Raw genomic sequence first — 24,616 nt, forward strand, 5'->3', positions numbered from 1 at the left:
CCTATAGGGACTTACAGTGAGTCTGTAGTATTAACTAGTGAGTTAATGGTGATCTTACTTTATGTTTTTTTTTACCTCCTATTCCTATAAAATTCCTATAATATTCCTGTAGGAATTTACATTGTGTCACTCAGTCCTGAGTTTATGGTGAACTGATGTTTTTTTTATATCTCCTAAGGTATCACTGTAATATTACTATAGGAATTTATAGTGTGTCTACAACAATCGATAGTAAGTAGCGACCTATAGCCTAATGGTATTTTTTTTTTTAATCTATAATATTCCTATAACATTCCTACAGGAATTTACAGTGCGCCTATTGGACTCAATAGTCAGTTTATGGTGAATTTATAGTACTTTATGGTATGTTTTTTTAATCTCCTATGGTATCCCTGTAATATTACTATAATTCAATTCAATTCAACTTTATTTCAGACACATAGGTCCATATCAGCAAAGAAAGAGAAATATTTAAAAAAGAAAGTACAATACGAGGACAAAACAGCACAGAAATATGTACAAGATCATGGCAGTTCACAAGTCCACAAGTGATTGAAACACATACAGACATTTGTTCCGACGTTTCCAAAAACAAGAGGAATACCTTGTGTCACTTTGTGCAGGCTCAGTTAAAGCCCTTATGATTACATTTTTTGAATCAATTAGCCGACACATAAATTTATACATGAAATTCCTCAACACAGCATGAAAGGTGGGGACATTGCTAGTCACAAACATATGACTTGCACTTGTCCATCTTGGGAGCTTAAGCAAGATTCTGAATGCATCATTAAATGCCACCTGAAGCGTTCTCATTTTTGCTTTACTATAACGGCACCGCTTAATCGTGTAATTGTTAGCAGTGCTGCATGTGCATTCATTAGTGTACAGGGTGAACAGGACTGGGGTTACTAACGCACTCCTGAGGGGCGCCGGTGCTGATGGTCACGGGTTCAGACAAGGTCCTGTTCACCCTGACCTGCTGGGTGCGGTCGGTCAGAAATGAGTGGTACCACTTAATAATGAAGGGCTTGACATTCATCTGCTGCAGTGTTTTTCAGGAGAACATGAGGCTGCAGGGTGTTAAAAGCTGAACTGAAGTCTACAAACAACAGTCTAGCATAGGCCCTAGGATTCTCAAGGTGTTGAGTCACTGAGTGCACTATACTGTTGGTTGCATCATCAGTGCCTCTCTGGTGTGTGTATGCGAACTGGTAGGGATCTAGCTGTGGGCCTACATCCAGCTGTAGTTTGCTCTCCATGAGCTTCTCCATACACTTCATCCAGTGGTGTAGTGGTCCCTGGAGAAGTGGGTATACTCTTAATTTATGCCTCTCTCGCTCTTTGCAGCACACTACTGAATGATGCACATCAGAGGGGATTTAGAAGTGGGTATACGCAATGCTGACTGAAAAATAAGTAGGTATACGCCGTATACCCTGCACTACACCACTGACTTCATCACAACAGAGGTTAGAGCAATCATTATTCTCCTGTGGACAGGCTCTCTTAGGGACAGGTGTGATGATTGCCTTTTTCCATTGTGTGGGTACAGTGTGAGAATGTAGGGACCTTTGGAAAATGGGGCACCAAGCGGGTGTCAATTCATCTGCACATGTTCTTAATAGGAAAGCAGAGATACCATCTGGGCCTGTGGCCTCGTTGACATTGATTTGCTTAAGGACCTTGTTGACGGATTTAGGATCAACATCATCAGTAGCAAAACCATCAAGCACCATGTCACATTCAGCAGAGAAATCACAATTGTCAAACCGCTTATAAAAACCATTCAGCTCATTTGCTTTAGCCAATTCATCTACAACATGCAAAGATTTCTTTGTGGGTTTCATGTTGGTGGCTGTTTTCATCGAGTCCCATAGTTTTTTAGAGTTCATAGACTGGAGGTTTTCCTCTATCGCCTTCCTGTGGTGTTCCCTTGCTTCTTTGAGTCTCTAAGGTTTGTTGTTGGGGTAGACTTTTATTGTCCGTTTTGGGATCACAGTGTCAACACAGAATTTTATGTAATCTGTGGTAACTTCTGTGGCACTGTCCAGGTTCAGCTCTCCGGAGAAGGTATCCCAGTCTGTGCATAAAAAGCAACCTTTCAGTGTTTCCATGCTGTCACCTGTCCATGTATTGATAGATTTAACCAGGGGTTTACTACTCTCTAGGGCTGTCTTGTATGTGGGGATCAGGTGAACAGTGTTGTGGTCAGAATTAGACAAGGGTGGTTCAGCTATGGCTGTGTATGCATGTTTTACATTACTGTAGCACTTGTCTAAGGTCCTATTCTTCCTGGTATCACATTTAATATACTGTAGTACCGCTGTAGTTCATGAACACAGTCTGCCACCTGTGACGCAGCCCTCGAGGCATTGCTATTGGGGGGTAGCCTACATAAACAGAGCAGATGCTGATATTACCAAACTCTCTTGGCAGGTAGAACAGCCTGAGACTCACACATAACAGTTCCAGGGTTACAGATTGTCTCCTGGACTGTGTGCTGTCTGCACCACTTGTCATTTATGTACAGGCAGAGCCCCCTTAGCTTTCCCCTGACAGCTCACTTCTGTCAGAGCGAATGTGTGAGAACCCTTCTACTTCCAAAAGACAGTCAGGGATCTCTGGGTGTAACCAAAGTCTCAGTGAAAAGCATGATACAGGACTCACCTTTCAATATAATAAAATCCAATAATGTAATAACTTGACCAATAATACATTTTTATGTTTATTTTTACATTTCATGTTTGGAAATGTAAACTCTAGGTTTAAGTTAAAGCAGTGGTTCTCAAACTTTTTTGGTCAGGCCTGTAGCACCCAATAATGTAATAATTTCCTGAAAATGTAATAACGCCTGAAAATGTAATAAAATTTGCACTTAACTTGATCGAAAATGTAATAAAACCCAATAATGTAATAACTTGTCCAATAATGTAATAAAATGTCCTGACTGATATTGTAATAACATTTTTACTGATAATGTAATACCTTTCAGGTGGGTCTTTTTTTTTTCAAAACTGATGATGTTCATTTTCAGTCCAGAGTTCTACATTTTGTGTTTTAAGAATTTAAGAATGTTATATACGTACATTGGATATGAAATGAAAGAATGAGTATTAGGTTAAAGTGCAGACTTTGAGCTCCATACAGCCATATGCACATGGGCAGAAACTCAGGGACATGCAACTACATCCTGGTCTTATTGAGTGGGTGATGGACTACCCCCCTTGGGAGACCATTCCAGGTCAGATAAGCTTCTGAGGAGCACTGAGGACCCCAGGTAACTATTACAATGTCAGTCAGGACATTTTATTTTCATTATTGGTCAAGTTATTCAACATTGAGTTTTATTACATTTTCGATCAAGTTAAGTGCAAATTTTATAACATTTTCAGGCGTTATTACATTTTCAGGAAATTATTATATTATCGGGTGCTACAAGTCCGCACAAGAGCATTAACGGCAACAACAAAAGTCCCGAAACACACGCCATCATTTAGTCCTTCGTCTTGATCATACGAATTGCACATCGGGCATACAGATCGCTCATAAAAAGCCAAGCAAACACCAAACAAACAGCAGCACAGGTGTGTGTCCGTGTCGCCCGCAGAGCAGCGGCACCGATATCATAACTGATCAACTCAGGTAGATTCAACATGTAATATCATAGAGACAGGTGTGTGATCTGCTGTGGCCAGACCATACAGGATCTCAACACTCTCTAAACAATCATGAGCATCAGCTGTGCATATACAGTGATCCAGCCAAGATGCTGTATGCATGCCATGCTTCACTGATATATGTGTAACTTTCTACCGGCAACAGCACTTTGCTGGAAAGAACCAGCTTGCTATCTTGACAAAACTGAATTAAGTATTGACCAAACAGGGAGTTATTATCTGAAATATCAGCGTTCATATCACCCACAACAAATACACATGTATATGCGTTTTCTTTAATAAAAGAACTTATAAATGCGAGCCTGTTAAGATATTCATCCTCATTTCGGTAACATTCATAAGGAGTGTAAACATTTAAGATTATAAAAACATTCTTATTATCCACAAATTTAATTGCTATGCACCAGTCCACCTCCAGCCTAATCACACTGATCAGTGGATCATATTTCTTATGCCAGAGAATAATATTACTATAGGAATATAGTGTGTCAAGTGAGTAGCGATCTATAATGTTATTTTTTCTATATATCACTAGCTATTCCTATAACATTCCTATAGGAATACATAGTGTGCCTATGGGACTCAGTAGTGAATATACAGTGATCTTGTACTTTATGGTATTTCTATCTCCTTTGGTATCACTATAATATTCCTAGAGGAACGTAAAGTTTTGCTGTAACATTTTAGGCTGTCGTATCCTTTTAAAATATATTACAGGGCTGCTATAGTTCTTTTACGTCAGAAATGATTTGTATATGTAAAGGACAGGTAGAAAGAGGAGAGGAATTCCAGGTTGTCACTCACTTTTACGCGGCATCCATCCCGTCCTGAGACCCAGTCTGACCGAGGAACCGCTCGGAAAATCACAATTAAGTCAGTGTAGGCTTTCCTCCAGACAACACACTGCAGAGAGAATACATATAGAGCTTACTGGATGTGACTGAGTGAGTGTGTGTGTGTGTGTGTGTGTGTGTGTGTGTGTGAGTAGCAGGACTGCTTCACCGTGTACCTGTCTGTCTGTCTCCACCCAGAGGCTGAGATTGAGACTTCACATATCTGTCAACCATGTCCATGCAAATAGTCACTCTATACGCGCAAACACACACACACACACACACACACTCACACTCACACACAACACATAGTTTCTCTCTCGCTCTCTCGTCTCGGTGTGTGGGTGTGTGTGAGTGCGTGCGTGCGTTTGTGTGTGTGCGTGTCTCTCGTGTCTCTCCTTACACAGGTAAGTATGAAGCAGGCTGACAGGCTATTACAGCTACATTTTCAGTTAGATACTTTTTTACCTTCACTAAAGCAGTGGTTCTCAACCTGGGGGTCGGGACCCCCCAGTGGGTCGCAAGATAATTTTGGGGGGGTCGCGGGGTGATTTATGGAATAGGGGAAAAAAAACATATTTCTACTATACAAACGTTTTATCATGTCTACTTGTTCTGATTTTTCCTTAATTTATACTTTTTTTCTTGTAAAATACTGAATTGCACACACGTTCACTTTTGAACTGTCAACATCTGACATTAGCAGCCACTGGCATCAGGGATTGTTTCGCTGACTTTTTCTTGGTGACATCATGCAAAATGACATCTGAGAAAAAAAAAAATCCACAGAGAGCAGAAAAAGTTATATTATCTTGGTAACCCTGTTTTGTTAGCAGTATGATTTTCAGAGCTAAACAAAGCAGAATGAAAGTGACACAACAACACTGCTGATGATACACAGCATATGAAAAACACAATATATCCATTTTGGAAATAACTGTTTATTATATCATTTACATATAAACATTCTCTAATGAGTTTAACTTTCATGCCAGCAATTATAGTATTCCAGGAGTTGGTTTTACAGAATCCAGTCTGTGATGAAAGTCAATGGAGACTCATAGACAGATCACACAAATCAAACAATATATGTAATTAAAAATTAAAAATACAAATTTAAAATCTCTCTCCAGCTGTGACTGGCAGCCTCAGATGGTAGCCGGGCTTCTTGATTGATAGACAGCATGAACTTTATGGGCTCAATAAAGAGTCAAAAAGATTTTGAGCCTGTAAAAAAGATTCTGAGCTTGTGAAATGATTTTTGCAAATAATTTGAGACTTGCAGTTTATCACCATTTGTGAACATGTGAAAACATTTTGCATGAATGTATTTGAATGTGAATTCAAATTTTGTAACATTTATAACAAATAACATTTGTGGACAAATGATTTCAAATGTGAGGTTGCAAAAAAAAAAATCAGAGCAAACAGATATAGTTTTGTGAATGTGTAATGAACACATTCAAATACATTCATGCAAAATGTTTCCACATGTTCACAAATGGTGATATACAACTGCAAGTCTCAAATTATTTGCAAAAATCATTTTACAAGCTCAAAATCTTTTTGACTCTTTACTGAGCCCATAGAACTTGGCATTTACTTCATTAAGCTGTGACATTCGCCTCCATCCAGTGTAAATACATAAATTCACAGTTGATATTTCCAAAGCTTTACACAGGTGCTGCATTAATGCTGCCGGAAAGACTGAACTGATGAACTGACATCAAGATGTTGACATTAAACTATGCGGTGGAGGCAGAACTGGTTTTAATATTATATTAAATTAATATTAATATTAAATTCAGTTTGCATCCAAATGTAAACCTGGTAAATGTTGGAACATGGTGACTCAAGTCGAACACGCCTGCATGAACAAACCTTCACATTTCTGCTGCATGTGATGAAGCAGAAGGAGCACAACTCTTTTTTCAGTTCAAATAAAAAAATATTTATTTAATAATACATATTTGTCAAAATTGTGATCTGAGGTGGCCTGAGCTCTGATGACAGCCATAAGACCTGAATGTTGTGATTTTATGATAACAAGAACATTATTTCTCATGGCAAGAATCGGACATGTTGGAGCTTTTCAAAAACGTTTCATACATTCTGATGCCTTCAAATCAATATTGATTCCAAAAATTGGTAAAGTAGATATTCATAAATTTCTTTTCATATTTCTGCCAAATATTCAAGCAACAAATCAACAAGCAGACTAACTTATAAAAACAGATAAGGGATTATCTTACAGTGAAACTTTCCAACGACTGATAATTAATAATAAATCATGAGACAAAAGACAAAATAATAATAGCAATAATTATTCGCAAGGAGAACAATGTGACAGAACCAGAATCATATCAGAAGAATTCCTTTCTCTATTTTCCTTCTTTCTTCTTTTTTAATTTCAACTTTTGTCGATTTGTGACTTTCGTTTTTTTTCTTTCGTCCTTCCTCTGTGGAACACACAGACTGTTCTAGAGTAACACAAAGTCTAAGCAATGTAAAGAAACGCACTGTACTGGAATGGTGAAGTGCAACGTAAGCAAATGTTTTCATGTTTTGTGTGGAGCCCAAGAAGAGCAGCTGCTGCACCATGAACAGCTGATGGGGATCCTAACAATAAACAAATGATAAACAAATACCCAAATCAAGGTTGAGTGCAGATAGATAGATAGAAGCGAGCAGAGGAGATGAGAAGGTTGATCAGGATCTGACTGCGAGCTCTGTGATGAGGCGCTTTGACATTCAGAACGACATGAGAAACAGAACTGCTGAATCAACCTATGTTGGTTTAGTTAATGTAATAACAACCACAACACCACCACCACCAGCGGCAGGAATAATAATAATAATAATAAATATATAACAATAAATACAAGCAGCAATTGAGGGGTCCAAGCACAATTTGATAAGACAGACAGATAGACAAAACATTACAGAAGGTAGAAAGACACACACAAAAACTGACATGTTGTGAAGTTCGGACATGCAGTCTAACACCGGCTTTTGTGTTGGCCTGTGACTTCGTTGCAAGATGCGACTTGGCCCAAGGAATCCAGCAATCAAGGAATTTTGTTCCTATGATCTACAGTCACCGAGTTATGGCCCTTTAAAATGTTGCTATAGCGCCCCCTATAGGCGAAATGACACCAATTTTTGTATATTAGCTCAGAGTACATACCTGCACACGTGTGTAAGTTTGGTTACCATAGGACAATGCGTTCCTGAGTTATGGCGATTTATGTGAAATAGGCTGAGATGAACTTCATGTGTTCAGCTGATTGAGGAAACCAAAGCTCCGCTCTGCGCTCAGTCTGGACTGATGTAGCAGACAGACCTTCACCTGACCATGTGATCTATCCCGCTCCTCTCTAATCAAACAACAGAGGGTGTGAGGGAGGAGGTGTGTCCTGACCTTCATTTCAAAGCTGTCAAACGTTTGCATCTGTCATTCGAGCCGGCCCAAAGCGAAATGTGACATGCAGGATAAATCCAACGAGGATTTCAAACAATAGCAGGCGTGCTCTTGGCGGGCGTGGCCGGCATCATGTAGCGCACTCTCTTCCAGAAGCGCGAGTTCTTCATGGCGGCGCCCCGCGAGTCCTCCCGCCACCTGAGGGGGGCGCTCTTGCGGACCAGGTGCTGCAAGCCGGCGGGGAGGTGTGTGTAGCCCTGCGGCCCCATGGCTCCCAGCTGGACCAGAATCACACTCATTTCTGTCTGGACCAGCGCCTCGTGGAGCCCCACCTGGAAATTAAGAAGACCCCTTTTATCGAGCTGATTGAAGTGTTAGTATTATTATATTTTTCAGAGGCAGAAATAATCTGACTGGTTGAGTTAAACCTCAGTGGCGGAGCCAAAGAATCACTGTTTCTGGCTAAGTAACATTAGATTGAAGCTCAGTGATAAAGACAAGAGGTAAGAGAGGAGGAAGCTAATATTATGAAAGTTTGTCTTAGCATGCATGCTTTCTTTTAGCACTTCCCTGCTTCACATTCATAATTACAGACATTTATACCTAGAAACTAAAACAATGTCTTGGCATTCTTGCCTTGAGGTTAGTTCATACCTCAGAGCAAACAGGTATTCTGGTAGAGTGAAGAAACTTATCAGAAAAACGGGACATTTCAGAGGTTAGCATGATATATTTAGGCTAAGGGGATTCCTGTGCAGGTTTCACACACTACAAACTCGTCCCAGCTGCATCCAATCCTGGTGAGTAGTTTAAATTCTGGTTTTCATGAAAATAGCCTGAAAACATATATTTAACGTGCATTTAACATGTTGGTGAACAGATTAATCAACAGATCCCACGTTAAAGACAATAAAGCATCCTGGGTCCATCCTCATTTTGCAGGTTTACGCTAAAATTTGTATTTAAAAATAAAAGTAGATCCGGTCTCCCAAACAGGAACTATCTCTCCAAAATGGTATCCCTCTGCTATGTTCTCTTCTATTAATAAAAATGCTATTTAGCAAAATTCTGTTCTAAAGCGTTGGACCAACAGTCAGCTGAAAATCACAGCAGCAGGATCTGTTCATGAACGTGTTAAATGTCAGTTTTCAGTCTATTTTCGTGGCTCATTCAAATTAATGGGAAGTAAAAATTCAAACTCTACAAACTCGTCCAGCTGTATCTGATCTTGGTGAGTAGATTATATTCTGGTTTTCATGGCGGTCAAGAGCCAAATAACTCCCATGTTAAAACTTAGTGGAATATTGCTTTAAATATTGTATTGGTTTTTTTTTTCTAGATCTGCAAATCCCCACCTGCCAATCATACCCCCCGACCACAGGGGTTTGGGGGGAGGTGCGCTGCTGGTCCGTGACCTCTGACCCCGATCCGGACCCCGGGGTGAGGATGACCATCAGCCTCCTGCTCAGCTTCACGCGGGTCTCCACCAGCTCCAGACGGTCTGTTGGGGGGGGGGGGGGGGGGGGCAGAGGGAGAGGTTCACGCTTAACAAAAAGTGTTTTACTTTCGGTTCTTTAGGGCTTGTACCATAGCAAAACCCTTTATGGTGCTGTAAAGAACCCTTTTGGAAAGGTTCACCAAGCATCATGCTCAAATGGTTCTACATAGACCCTTTATGGAGCTGTAAAGAAGCATTTAAGAACATATGAAAAGTCTCAAATCATCAGTATTAAAAGGTCTTTTTCAGAACCACACTGGATTCTTTACTCAGATCTGCTTGTTTCTTTATTTTAACAAATCCCAGACTTGTTTGAGTCATTTTAGTTTCCTAACCAAAAAACACTTGAAGACCCTTCCTGTATCAGTGTGCAGTGATAAAAAAAAAGAGAGAAGATGATGAATAAAAAAGAGGGGCAAGGATAGAGGGAGTGGGGAGGGAAGGAAAAGGAAAGGGAATTATAAAAATACATATATATAGCCAATTACTATATCTTTATCATTTATTTATGTATCATCATGTCTTAAAAATTGTTCTTTTAAGAAGGGATTAAACAGTTACAACAGTTACATACAGTTTCCTGCATTAGTACCACAGACAATTCTTTGTTGAATGAAATTCAGCTATATCAAGTTAGTATAAAGTGAAACAAAACTGTAGCTTCCCCAAAACAACTAACGACAAGACCATTCCAAGTTGTTGTTTTCTGTTATTTTGTTTTGCCATAGATTAGCATCTTTTGACATGTAGTCCAGAATCCCTATGGAAAATATGAATAAGATTTTTTTATTTTTTTTTGTGAATTTTGATCTTTTAGATCTGTTAATATTCATCTATGCTAACAAAATGCTAATCATTGGTGAAAGTGGACTACAAGAGTTGCTTTGTTCTTGTTAGTTGTTAGTTCTATTCCAGTTGTTGTGTTTTCCAATTGTTGCTAGCTACAAGCTAATGACAAAATAATTAGCATTTTGCTAGCAACAATCAATATGAAAAGTAATTGATGGTCAAAAATTCATAAAGGTTATGTTAGTTGATGTATTTTATTTCATGGAAGAACACAGTTGGCGAGCTTTGTGTATTTTGTCACTTTTTGCAAGTCCCATTCATATTTTCCATAGAGATTTTGGATTACACACCAAATGGCAGAAATGCTAACCTCACAGCCTATAAAATGATGTCAGACTTCACCTCTCCACGGAGCAAAAGTGCAGCAGCAGGTCAGCAAGCATGCAGTAAACAGTGGGCCTTCTACATGTCTGTGTACGGGTGCCTGCGTGTCCAAAAAGGCTCAGTACCAAACTTAAAGCTCTGACCTTCCCCGGGTATGTCGTCCCTGCCGTGGATGAAGAGCCGGTAGCCGCACTTCTGCTCGAGGACAGAGGGCAGAACGTTGGTGACGAACTGGCAGAGCGTCTCCTCCAAGGCCTTGTCCCCCTTCTGCGTCTGGTAGACCACATAGGCGTCATACACCTTCCCATCTGCAGGACACAGAGCGAGGAGGAGGACGTGTGATATCAAGCTGAAGTCAGTACTGTTTTCATTTACAGTCGAGTGGAAGAAGCTTTTCAGTCAAGGTGGAAATATTTGATATTTTCAGTCATTGTATTCATCAGAAATGCATTCAATGGCTACTTACAGCTTTTGGCATTAGCTCATAAAATATTCTATAACTAACTTATTATTGCTGATTAAAATTGTTTTTTTGTTTTGTTTTTTATTTAGCATTCTCCTTGAGGTTAAAGAAGCGTATAACCAGAAGGTTGCCGGTTCGAATCCCCACACTAGCTGGGAAAAAAAATATAAAATATATCCACTATTTTTAAAATGTGACTCCAGGTCTGACAGAATGGCTGCTGACATGCAAGTGAAACAAATTGTGAGTTAATATTAAACTTATGAGACACCTTTAGACCTTTGCTTACAGCAGTGGTTCTCAACGTGGGGTCCGGGGACCACCAGGGGTCCTTGAGGGCATTCCAGGGGGTCCCCAGCAAATTGATGAATTGTTAAACTTCATTATTTCATTTACAAGAACAATTAGAGAATGTAGAAACTGACTATTTGGATCATAGTTTCTGTGTTATCTCTCTACCTACAATACAGATAGTCATGGAATTCTGGACAAAATCATATCTAACAATAACTCATCAAATGGGGGTCTGTGGCTCTAATGTGGACTAAATTAGGGATCCTTGATATGGAAAAGGTTAAGAACCACTGGCTTACAGTATGTTTTTGAGGACAGAATCACCAGTGTTTTTAAAAAATATTGATTGATGAAGTTTTGAATTTGAAGATGAATTTTGGAATGAAACCCTTCAACTGTAGTTGCTTTAAATATTTCTATAAAATACATTAACTGTAGTTTAGGTCAGCAATGTTGCATTTGATTTGGACTAAACAACACAGACTCTCCCATCTCCCATCTAACTCTCTGACTGTCCCATGCTGCTGTGGTGCAGCTGCAGAAGCTGTGGCTGCAGACTGAGCGCCCCCAGGTGGCTGCTAAAAGAATCACATGCTGTAAGACATGGGGGGGGAATTGCTTTAAGTAAAGACAGAAATCCTTCCTTTGTCACTGACTCAGGGTCAGGTGTCAGCCAGGTTACATACATTCAAGATTTGCTCATTATCGTTCTCTCTGAGGACGGTTGTCAAGTTGTTTCCCTCAGGTTTGTCTGGAACAGGCTCTCAACCTTTTCGGCTTGTGGCTCCTTAAAATGAAGCGATGCCTACTGATTTTCCCTTTTAGCTTGTTTCATTTGATTTATTACCAAAGGCCAAGAATATGTCACAAGAAAAATCTGACAAAATAGATATGATAATAAATTAGTGTAGTCGAAATATTTTGTTTTCCTATCCCATAAATCATCTCGCGTGTTCCAACTCTCAGGTTGAGAACCATTGGTCCAGATCAGAGTGAGGTGCGCAAACTGGAATCACAACGGCAAGAAGTAAGTGTAAAAACACAGTGAGAATGTCTTAGTCTTTTTATGCAAAGTGTAAAGAACAGGCCACTGGATATGCGTCACATTCCCTATATGGAGAAATGTTAATGTCAACAAAACACATGGTGGTGAACAGGACTAACTATTACTGTTGGGATCATCATTTATTTCCCCTGTATGAGGATCTGCACTGTATGAAGGCAGGACAGGTGTTCAATGCAGGCAGCAAAATACTTAAGTAACAATAGGTGCTATTAGAGATTTTTTGCTGGTAAAAAAATAAATAACTATCCAAAATGTTCCAAAAGTTTCCAAACTGATCTCTGATGAAGAGTATATGCATGTTTTGAATGTTACATCAATAAAGGCGTTTTAATTACTTTTGTACTTTTGTTCTCAATTGCAGATCTATTATTTTACATTTTTGTACATTTTAAGCAATAAATCTCCAGGACTTATTCTAGGATAGGATTAATCTAGGACTTATTGTAAATTAAGTATATTCTGTTTATTCATGGCAACAGGAAACTCAATCGTGGGGAGGGGGAATTATAATATATAGCATAAATTAATATTAAAAGTAACTAAAAGATCAAAATTCACAAAGGTGATGCTGGTGGATGTATTTTAACCCCTGGAACAAAACATAGTATATCTCATGGGTTATCAGTTCAATAAAGCTCTTATTTTTGGCATTTTTTTGAAAAGCCCATTCATATATACACACATGGATTCTATTGCTCTGTGGAAATTTTGTTTTTCATACTGAAAGACAGGAATGAATGAAGGAGGAAAACGAGTGCTGATATCTGCAACTGTGCTGACTGTGTGCAGAAACAGAGAGGAGGCTGGACGACTTAAAAAAACACCGGTGTTATCCTTTAACCTCTAATTTCCTGTTCTCTTCCTTACCTTCGTGGCGGCTGCTGAGCGTGCAGTAGCGTCTGAAGAGGAGAGCGAGGTCGATGGCGAAGTACTTGACCATGGCGGCCGCCAACACAGAGAGCAGAACCACGCTCACCGCCCCGATGACGAGCGGAGCGATCGACTCTGGAGACACGACGAATGAAGAGGTGCGACTGAGTGTGTTTGAGTTTGGCTGCACGTGCTCAAATATGTGTTTGTGAGCGCGTTCGCATCTTAACGTATTCACTGTGTGTACTTGTGTGTGTGTGTGTGTGTTTTAAAGGTCCCATATCATGTAAAACGGCATTTCCATTGCCTGTTCTTGGTTTACACTAAAATTAGTATTCAAAAATATAAGTAGATCCGGTCTCCCAGGAACTATCTCTCCTAAATGGTATCCCTCCACTATGTTCTCTTCTATCAATAAACATGCTATTTGGCTAAAAAATGTTGTTCTAAAGCTTGGACCAACAGTCAGTTGAAAATTACAGCAGCAGGATCTGTTCTTGAATCTGTTCACCAACGTGTTCAATGCCAGTTTTCATTCAAATGAATGAGAAATAAAAATCTGAACGCAATAAACTCGTTCAGCTGCATCTGATCTTGGTGAGTAGTTTATATTCTGCTTTTCACAATAACCCCCATGTTAAAACTAAGTGGAATATTGCTTTAATAAATCTTCTTGGTCTCAGTGTGTTCATGCCTCCTTCCACTGACCTGGTGGCTTCAGAGTCACAGAGGCTGACGTCCGGCCGAGGCTGTTCTCAGCGACGCATGTGAACGTGGTCTGGAAGTCTTGAGCAGACACTCTGGCGATGGTCAGGAGAGCGGTGATGATGGTCTGCTTCGACAGCCCCACAATGGCCCTTCAACAGGAGACACACAGTTCGGTTCAGTAAGGAGACGTGAAGTTAAGATCAAGATCAACTTTACTGATCGACCAGAGGAAACTGAATCTGCAGCAGCAAAACACGACAGAGATAAAAATGCAGAAGATAAAAAAAAAAAAAAAGAATTTTAAATGTTTAAAAGTTCCAGATAGTTTTTTCCATCTACAATTCAAACTCTTTACAGAACATTCAGTGTGTGAATGTGCCAAAATGTCATGAAATGAGTGTGTGTGTTTGTGCCTGTCCATTAGTATGAGTGTCAGTTTGCATAAGCATAGATGCCTCTGCAGTACTGTCAGTGTGTGTGTGTGTGTGTGTGTGTGTGTGTGTGTGTGTGTGTGTGTGTGCGCGTGTGTGTGCATACTCATGCATGATCATGAATGTTTGCAGATTATTCTATTCTATTCTATTCTATTCTATTCTAAATATCACTTTATAGTGGTCTTATTCCAGTGTATTAACCTGAGTATCAACGTATATATTATAATAATATTTTGTAAGTACCTCATGAAAGTCTCCCTGATATATAATATACTTACAAGGGTGTAACTACACTATACAAGTTATAACATTGTGTCACATTGTGTTTTTACACAATGTTTAAATGATATGGTACACATAATACAGTACATTATATTACCCATAATATTGGCACATTTTGTACATAGTTTCTTGAACTGGTGCAGTTCTGTTGTTCTTACCCTCTGGTGGTTAGATCGTACCCGTCTTCCCCCTCGAGAGACTTCCCGTTCTTCTGCCACCAAACATTACAGCCGTCAGCAATGTTCTTCCCACAGAACGCCGAGCAGTTCATCGTCGTCCTGGAGCCTGGCAGGTGCAAGAGGACAGGTTTTACTGGAGAGGTTCCACTCTTATGGTGCGTTCACAGCCAGCATGTTCAGAGCGGTTTATTCAAACTCTGCAGCGTTTCCTCCTTTACTTTGGTTCATTTCTTTTTTTTTTTTTTTTTTTTTTTTTTTTTTATATTTCTAAACTCATTTATTGCGTTGAAATATTGTTTTGATAATTATCACCTTGACAAAGATGTATTACTTTGGTTCATTTCTCCAGGTGAGAACAACCCATCTGAACTCCACCACCAAATAACGCCACCGAGAGTCTCAGTCCTCTAACAACAGAACTGCGGTGCGGTTCATTAGGAGCGAGAACGTAATCCAACCAACTACAGGAAACCACCCCAAAACACAAGGGATTATGGGTAGAAGGAGACGGATGCGGTTCCTCATGCCTGGAAAGCCTAGCAGAACAAAATGAAGTCTGATGCTCATATGCAGCTGTTTCTTCATGTGACAAAAATGCAACAAAGTAAATTTTTCCACTATTATTCAGACCAAAGTGTGTTACAAGAGACATCTGGTGTCTCTGCTTCTCACCGGGGTCTTGAGTCACTCTGATCACCCTGGGGTTTATTTTGCAATAATGACCAGCTGTACATTATCCCGCTTATTACACAGCTACTGAGCAAAAACATTCATCATTTGACACAAAGTATTGATTTAAAATGATTTGAATACAAGCTTAAGTAATTTGCAAGCTTGCACCAAAAAGTCTAGCAGGACTGTCTTCAGTAATCAAAGAGTACCTTCTTTTTGGCAGAAGGTGTCAGCAGTTAATTTGAATGGAAATTCTAAAAATTGGACCAGACATCTTGACTGCGGAGTGATATGGTTAGATGTGAGACAGGCAGTCAGTCAGTCATTTGTTCGTTTGTCCGTTCATCCTCGTTCATTTTTTGCAATGCACACTGTTTAGGTGAATTACGGTCTGCACTGTTTAGCGCCGCAGAGCGCCAGGAGCCCTGCAGAAGGGAAATCCAGTGTGCGCTCGTATACCAGGCGGTACGGTAGAAGTCAAACAAGCATGGACAGGGTCTCTGCTGCAGCCTGTGGACATCCACAGACCAGGAATTAGCTCGCTGATTTTCTAACTGTAGTGGCTCCGTCAACGCATGAACTAAATATTTTGTTCAGCGATTCTCTTAGTTCCAACAACAGTGTGCTGCCACAGCACTTTGCTGTTAACAGGTGGAGTTTTTGGATCGCAACAGTGGGGCCAGCCCTATAAACGCGAATGTCTGTCACTCACTGACTGACTGCCTGACTGACTGATTGAGTGATCAAGTTACACCATTGGTCGGCCGTGGCACGTGGCACATCATAGGATCACAGAGCCAGAAATTTAAGTTTTGTTTTCTCCGCCATCTTGTTTCTCCACTGAGATCGGGAGCCATTTCTCCCACACAGTAAGCAGGCTGACCAATATCATGCATGTAAGCTGAAGCTAACTGACGCTAACTGAAGCTAAAGTAGAATCTATACAATTATATCATATCGCCGTGTATTTCAATGCATATGCGTGAGCTCAGTCCACCTGACAGCCCTCTGTTCTGTTGGCAGAGAGAGAGACAGACAAGCATGAGGTTTCGGCGCGCAGAGGGCTTATTGCCGACGCTTCCCGAAGTTTCCCGGGGCCACGGTTCCGGCCAGTGCCAATAGCTAGGCGCCAATTTGTTCCCGGTGATCCGGCCGAGATTTCGGCGGGGGTCCCGATGCCGATGTGTCACCGGGTGTCCGGCGAACTGCGTTTTCAGCACCGATGGGTACCAGAGCGACCGGGGCTTGGATCGGGAGGATCAATGCAGGCTGTGGGCGCGGTGGAGAGGACAGCGGTGGAGAGAGGAGACGGGACGCGCCAGAAAGGAGATCAGTATGGATGCATGGACTATTATTCTGTATATTAACAGTCTACAGCTGAGTTAGTTACACCATTGGTCGGCCGTGGCACGTGGCACACCTATACACGGTCCAGCCAGGTTTTGACCTAGTCTTGTTAAATTCAACCTCGTTTCACTCCAATCATGCACAGATTAAATTTGCTCTATTAAAAGTTTACCTTTGGCAGCGAGGTGCACTGTGTTTGTCTGTGGAATGATGATTTGTGGTGGAGAGACGTCAGAGGACTCTGTAGGTCAGAAAAATGAGGTACAAAGATGAGTATTCCATTCTATTCTATTATATTCATATTATATCTATTATATTCTATTATGTTGGCATGGAGCCTACTATCACTCAACACAGTATATGCTAAAGTGTTAGCATGGAGGAATAGATTGAATGATCTACCGGGGACATACGGATCATTTTGTTCACATAACAGGTAAGCTTATCAATCGGACAATCTCCTAAAAATTCAATAGATTCCTTTAAACCCTATTCCTGAATTTCTCCAAGGGGATTGATAAAGTGATATCTTATATCTCTTATTAATTCACTCAATATCTGACAGCAGAAAACAACGTGTGCTGGTTCAGTGGACTTTCTGTGTTTTGTTTTGTTTTTTAAAAGAGCTTTGAAAGCTGTCTCACCCCCTATCTGAAGCCTCCTGGAGGCGGTGGACTTGTACACTCTGTGGTTGTGTGTCCAGGTACAAATGCATGTGTAGATGCCCTCGTCAGCTGTGGTGGAATTGTACACCCGGAGGTCATCTCCATGCTCGCCTTGAAGAGGAGTCAAGTCCTGAGGCAGAGGCAGGAAGGGAGGGGAAGATAAGATGAAAATATGAAAAGAAAGAAGAAAGAAAATGAAGTCAAATGGAAGGAAGGAAAAGGATAGAAAAGTAGAGAATTGAAGAGAATGCTGAGACGATGTAAATGTATTTTAAGCTCTGAATTACCTAGGGGAAATTGGGCTGTTGCAGACAAAAATATTGAAGATTAAAGCGGCAATAAATAAGGTTTTTACTGTCCCATAGCACAGAACTGATAGGGTTGTTGATCAATACCAAAAACTCCACTATGGCTTGGCCACCTGCTGAGATTTCTGTGTCCTACTGGAGTTTCAAGACTCTTCCAGTTCTATCAATGTTGTCACAATTCCTACTGGTCCCCAACAGAGGAAGATAAAGGTACTTACTTACTTAATGCCCCTTTAAAGATACAACATCCTCATCATGCTAATTCTGGGTTTCTATCAGGTAGAGAGAATTCTCGATATGCTTACCACTGACAGATTCACAGATATTTGTTTACAGATGTCTAATTTACCCTCCACTGCAAGAGCATATGTGAGATCCTGTAAGCAGCAGTGTCTGTACCTTGTACCAGGACAGGCTTCCATTCATTTTTTTGCATGGCTTCTTGACAGGATCTGGACATGGGATCCTGGGGTTGCGGTCTGGGGCTTTGATTGAGAGGTAGAGCCGTTCTTTGCCCAGCGGCTGGGTTGCCGGGAAGACGACGATTTTTACAGAATAGTTGATACATTTTCCTGAGGAGTTCCGCCTAGGAGGGGAGAGCTAGTTAAATGTGATGTAAAGCATCCGGTGACATACAGCTGCATCCATACACACAAATACAGTACATAGCTGCACACGTACACATTAGGGTACGGAGAAACAAAGTAATACCTTTCATAATATTCTGTTGGGAAATATTTAGGACAGTGTATGAGGAAATGCATCTCATCTTCATTCACATTTTGCTTGCAGTGTAAACAGACACATTTATGTCTTTCTTGCCAACTGGTTCGGTGCTTTGTGTTTTAGATTTTAAAGGTACTACGTGTAGCATTTCAAAATTACTCAAGCATTACCACATTAATTCTTAGACGTTAGTATAAATACGGTAAACAATCAAGACCATCGCCGTGAGATCATCAGCCTCTATCAGCCTCTACTCTGCATCCTCCATTGTTTCTCCACCTGGTGGATCTGGAGGGAAATCTGCTGGATCGCTTTACGGCACAAAACAGGAAGAGATTCTGTTCTTCCAGAGCAAACGGAGCTAAAGCTGAAAGAGTTTCTGGCAGCAGATGGTGGAAGGAGGGAAAAGAAGATGGAGAAATCACTTCCAACATGTTGATCCTCTTCCACAATGAGCATCATTATTTTCAGTTTTTGACGGTTAGACGGTGCAAAGCTTGTCGGACGGAGGAACAAATATAAAGTGTTGGGACTTCTGTGCCACCATTGTTGGGACAATGGTGGCACAGAGGTTTTGGCTAGTTTGGCAAGTAGCCGGCTGGCTATTGTCTGACAGACTCTGGGACACCTATTAACTTAATCAGAGCATTCATTAAAACCTGGGTGTAGGTGACATCATTTACACCAGGAAGACTGGAATTGTAAATATGTTTCATGCTGTTGAAGACAGAGGGAGAGTTTTTCAAATTTCCACAATGCTGACAGTTATGATAATTTGGGTAACTTTATATTAACAGGTCCTTTGTTAAATTATACCATGACATTGCAAATGCAATTCTCATTGCACTTTAAGTCCTTTATGGAGACAAAGTATTCTGCTGTATTAAATCTCTCTCCAGAGATTTATAGCAGCTAAACTTAGGGTTTCTCTCTCTCTCTTTCTCTGTCTCTCATTCTCTCTCTCTCTGTCTGTCTGTTTGTCTCTCTCTCTCACCGGGTGATGTAGAGGCCAGAGTCGTTGATGGAGAGGCCGAGGAAGAGGAGTGCAGGTCCATGGTGATGGATCCGCTCTCCTTCCTCAGAGGAGATGCTCTTGACCTGCGAGTCGTTTCTGTACCAGGTGAACTCCTCATCAGTGAAATTCTCTTTGGATCTCGCCACGTAATACGGCACGAAGCACAGCGCCTCGCCCTCCGTCAGATTTAGAAGCTCTGCTTCAGTGTTCTTGCATTTAGGCTCTGCCTTCTCTGAATATGTGGAAGAACATGATCAACATTATGATGGCAATGGTGAAAATATCAATGTTATTCATCCCTGGATCTATTCATGCATATGTAGCCATCCAAGAAGCCCCAGTTTTTACATGCTTACTGCACTGCATACTATACTGATGCAGGATAAATGAATGAAGGAGGCCTTCTACTATGTAAAACTGCAAACTTTATAGCACATTTTATACACAAGGCAAATTCAATGTGCTTCACATAAAACACAAAAAATACACAATTTGTCTAGCAAAATGACAAAAGAATGAAAGTAAGAAAGAAACATAAAAATAGGTAACTAAGGACAATAATAAAAAACCGAAACCAGTATAGGAACAATCTCTATACCTATTTACTGCATTCCAGCATAGCAACAGTTTCATTTTGTTTTCTTCATTTTGTTTGTGTTCATGCAGCGATCCAATTAGTCCCACTTTCATACATGCCTGCTGCTATGCTTCTGCACTGTTGCACACCCCCGCATAGTGGGATAGATGTGCAGTGGAAAGACGTCAACAACTGTCACTGCATACTGTACTAATGCAGGACAGTTGCAGGATAAATGCTGCTAAAAAAGGGAGGCTTCTACAATGGCTATCACTGTGCATAGTGTGGAAATTCAGTTTCCCACCTGAGCCTTCAGATGTGTGTCCTTGCAAAGCCACCGCCAAGCTGAGGAACAGGAATCTGAGAGCATCCATCACTGAGAGCTGAGAGAGAGAGAGACAGAGAGAGAGAGGAGAAGAAAATCATCCAACAGTACATTCCATTCACTTTTCATTGTATATGTACGTAATTCCTATTGTTTTGTCTCATGTTGCATAAGCAATCCAAACAAAAGCCTAGTATATAAACTCATTCACTCATGCACTGATAAATATTATCAGTGTCCTGCAGAAACCCTCTACCCACAGTTTTTTATCTTTTTTGTAACTGGCACTGGCCTCTCCCACACCCCACACACACAAATGATAGCCTGTGATATTTATGACACAGACACCAATCCAAACCAATGAAAATGCCTTTCAAAATTAAGCAATGTAATATTGCGATTATACAACAGTTACCAACAAAATAAAAGATATAAACAAAATGTCCGTAAGCATCACTGAAGTGCCAATAATGACGGTAAAGCACACCCTCGAGTGTAATATTGCGATTATACAACAGTTACCAACAAAATAAAAGATATAAACAAAATGTATTCATATTGTGGGGCAATTCGCTCTCAAAATAAAAAACTTTTTGCTAGTGTTATCTCCGTTTCCCTGGAAATACATGGGGTCTGACTAATAACTGGAAAACAATCAGTCACGTCAGTAGACTCCTATGTAATGGAACCTAGTTTACTACTCCAGCAAGTAGGCGGAGCCTTAGTAACGACCTAGCAACAGAGACGATTTCTAGTCCCTGTTGAGTCAGCCAGCCAACTTGAGCTAATGCTCTCTAGAGATCGCGGGATTTCCCAAACTGAATAAATACCACACATATAAACACAAAACTGCCTTGCTAGCTCAATCTTGTTGTAACTAAGATATCTGCTGAAAAAAATAATTTTTCCATGGACAGATTTAGCGATCTGATTGGTCAACTAGACATTTAGAACGTGCTCAAATCAGCATGACAGCACACCTAGCCGTGCTCATCACTAAATATTACTCCGCCATATATTATCATACAATATATTTAAATATAACGCTACGTTAACTCTGTTCAGCCTTGATGTTACCAGACGCTCTGCATCCTCCATCAGCTGTGCCGGTGAGTCGGTGACACGGCGCTACTAGCTTAAAAATACATGTGAAGTTCGCGGACATAGTAGCTAAATCTGTCCATGGAAAAATTATTTTTTTCAGCAGATATCTTAGTTACAACAAGATTGAGCTAGCAAGGCAGTTTTGTGTTTATATGTGCGGTATTTATTCAGTTTGGGAAATCCCGCGATCTCTAGAAAGCATTAGCTCAAGTTGGCTGGCTGACTCAACAGGGACTAGAAATCGTCTCTGTTGCTAGGTCGTTACTAAGGGTCAGCCTACTTACTGGAGTAGTAAACTAGGTTCCATTACATAGGAGTCTACTGACCTGACTGATTGTTTTCCAGTTATTAGTCAGATCCCATGTATTTCCAGGGAAACGGAGATAACACTAGCAAAAAGTTTTTTATTTTGAGAGCGAATTGCCCCACAATATGAATACATTTTGTTTATATCTTTTATTTTGTTGGTAACTGTTGTATAATCGCAATATTACTAGGGCTGGACCCGAATATTCGACTATTCGGATATTCGTTCGTTGGGTAGGTATTCGGTTTTCAATTTTGGGATTCGGATATTCGTTTTTTTAAATGTAATTTTATATGTAATCCATAAACCGGTTGCCATTGACGCTGCGAAGCAGTTTCTTTTTTTTTACTTGCATTCAAACGTCAGTCACATTTGCTGATCGCCATGGTGGCACAGAGAAAAAAGTACGACCTCAAATTCAAGCTGTCAGTTGTCAAATTTGCTGAACAAAACTCATGAGAAGCAGCAGCAAGACATTTCTCCGTGGATCTTTTTTTTTTTTTTTTAATCTTTTTTCTAAAGTAGGCTACCGGTAGCCTATTTTGATACGGGGCTCTCTCTCTCTCTCTCTCTGCGCTTTAGAACGTAACCGCTGTGAAACAATCTGTGAAAATGCTGTGAAAATAACGTTTTATTTCTCTGATTCACCGGCATTCTCGCTACTACCGCTCCATCTCTTCATTCACTTTCTAGCTCGCTCGACCATCTCTCTCTAGCTCGCTCGACCATTTCTCTCTCTCTCTCTCTCTCTCTCTCTAGCTCGCTCGACCATTTCTCTCTCTCTCTCTCTCTCTCTCTAGCTCGCTCGACCATTTCTCTCTCGCTCGACTCTCTCTCTCTCTCTCTCTCTCTCTAGCTCGCTCGACCATCTCTCTCTCGCTCGATTCTCGCTCTCTCTGGCTATTAATTGAAGTTATATGTAGGCCTACGTTAAGTATGTTTTCAGCGCTGTGTTTTTGTGAGGAGGAACTGTGACTGTGTGAACTTTGTCGGGTGAATTGTTACCCGTGTATGGAAAGCGCCTCGGTCCTGACCGCATCACTGAAGACATTGAGAGCGAATTGCCCCACAATATGAATACATTTTGTTTATATCTTTTATTTTGTTGGTAACTGTTGTATAATCGCAATATTACATATATTACATAATATTGCTTAACTGTACAACACTCCCAACACTTTCCAATCGTTCCAAACATTGTCAGGGCGTGTATTTGGACACGTGTGGGTTCACGCAGGTCACTGATGATGTCATACAGCACACAGTAAATGCACTCAGAGAGGGCCCACAAGTCACTTTCCGTAAGTGCTCACCACATAAACCTCCACCCTCTCATTAGGAATAACACGCGACTGGGGATGGATTTTTGTGGTTCAACGGTGGTTGAACCACAATACAATGAGAAACATTTTCTTGTTGTGCATTCATTGCCTCTGATACAAGGGGTCCATGATTCAATACAGTTAGTTTTGCAAACAATTACAAACTGCAAACTTATATTTTATTTTTCCCAGCCTGGGCACAAATAACTTGCTTTGTGCACAAAAACTGAGATAAATATGTTCCCCCACCATGAAGGGATTACATGGAGGAAGAACGAAAAAAAGTTTTCATTTTCAGCAAAAGGTTTACGTATTTTACCATGACCAAAACGTAACCCCAACCACAGTTTACTTGCCTAGACGTAGCCGTTAGCGAACCTTTTCTCATATGACAAACTGCAGAAACTGTTGTGTCCAGTCCCTGCTGCTGTCACATAATCCTTTCATGGTGGAGGAATGTAATCTCCACATTATTCCTGTCCACAACACGTAGGGTCCTATTTACGCGGCGCAAAACTCAGCGTAAGTGTCATTGCTACATAGAAAAATAGGATCATCTACTATGAAAATTTGCACTTTACTTCGTTCCCGACATGCGTTTTGTTGCCATATAGCCATGTGCTTTCACCATTACGCAATGCCAAATGATCACACATTGCCAATTGCTAAATACGCAACCTACAACCAAGAAAAATAACACAGTAAATATGTAAAAAGCACAGCCCAGCAAAAAGTCATGAAAATAAACTGCATCTTACCTTCACCCGACGCACAACATAGGCCTACCCGACGCACACACACATCGCCCTTGATTGGTCAATAGCCCACATACATATTTTATGTACTCTACAGAAACATAGCGCTGTTATTTCAGAACCGACGGACAGTTACCGACAGTTGGCGCAGTATCTTCCTGACCCAGGTATCGTAAATAGGCTAACTGTTAGGCTACGTTATGGATGATTTTAATCGGTCGGTCCTAGTCTAGGTCAGAGAAGGCAAGGTGGGCTACAGCCAGGAAACACAATGTCAGGAAAAGACAAGACAGGTTATGGATCTTCTTCACGTTTTCAAAAGAGGAAGAAAGGTAAGATATGTTACAAGTTAGTTTAATCAAGTGATTGATTATCCATATTTGGAAAGACAGCAAAAATCAGGCAGCTGTGTGGTGGCAAATTGACTGACAGGCCGGATGGACACTGGAGTGTTAGCTGGGACTGACACTTGGTTCATAGCTTCATGGTTAGATGCCTATAAGCTTTTTTTTAGCTCAACATCTTCAATATAATATTGGATCACTGTAAACAAAATGTTACTATTTCTCTCCAGCCAGCTGGTTAGTCAGTT

At 40.6% G+C, this 24,616-nt stretch overlaps 1 protein-coding gene across 1 annotated transcript; it reads right to left on the reverse strand.

Moving 5' to 3' along the window:
- Positions 1 to 5,885: 5,885 nt before the first annotated feature.
- LOC139667718 (interleukin-1 receptor type 1-like) lies at positions 5,886 to 20,585 on the reverse strand. Its single transcript, XM_071547212.1, has 11 exons — positions 20,516 to 20,585; positions 19,614 to 19,866; positions 18,293 to 18,479; positions 17,565 to 17,715; positions 17,093 to 17,161; positions 14,881 to 15,007; positions 14,007 to 14,155; positions 13,296 to 13,433; positions 10,749 to 10,913; positions 9,290 to 9,435; positions 5,886 to 8,266 (listed from the first exon to the last, which is right to left on the reverse strand). The coding sequence occupies exons 1-11, from the start codon at positions 20,583 to 20,585 to the stop codon at positions 8,024 to 8,026; spliced, it is 1,698 nt and encodes a 565-aa protein (XP_071403313.1). The 3' UTR covers positions 5,886 to 8,023.
- Positions 20,586 to 24,616: the final 4,031 nt, after the last annotated feature.

The sequence above is a fragment of the Centroberyx affinis genome, unplaced genomic scaffold (assembly GCF_046629955.1).
Source record: "Centroberyx affinis isolate AG114_WGS23_722 - 3 ecotype Tasmania unplaced genomic scaffold, CSIRO-AGI_Caff_v1 ptg005723l_1, whole genome shotgun sequence".
Lineage (NCBI taxonomy): Eukaryota > Metazoa > Chordata > Actinopteri > Beryciformes > Berycidae > Centroberyx > Centroberyx affinis.

Bases quoted from the DNA above. Each gene is read 5' to 3' on its own strand.
- LOC139667718 (XM_071547212.1), bottom strand. From the start codon at position 20,585: ATGGATGCTCTCAGATTCCTGTTCCTCAGCTTGGCGGTGGCTTTGCAA. The intron at 13,434-14,006 runs GTCAGTGGAAGG...TCGTGTCTCCAG, and splicing joins TGTGACTCTGAAGCCACCAG to AGTCGATCGCTCCGCTCGTC. The intron at 8,267-9,289 runs GTGGGGATTTGC...CTTAATTTCCAG, and splicing joins TCGGGGGGTATGATTGGCAG to GTGGGGCTCCACGAGGCGCT.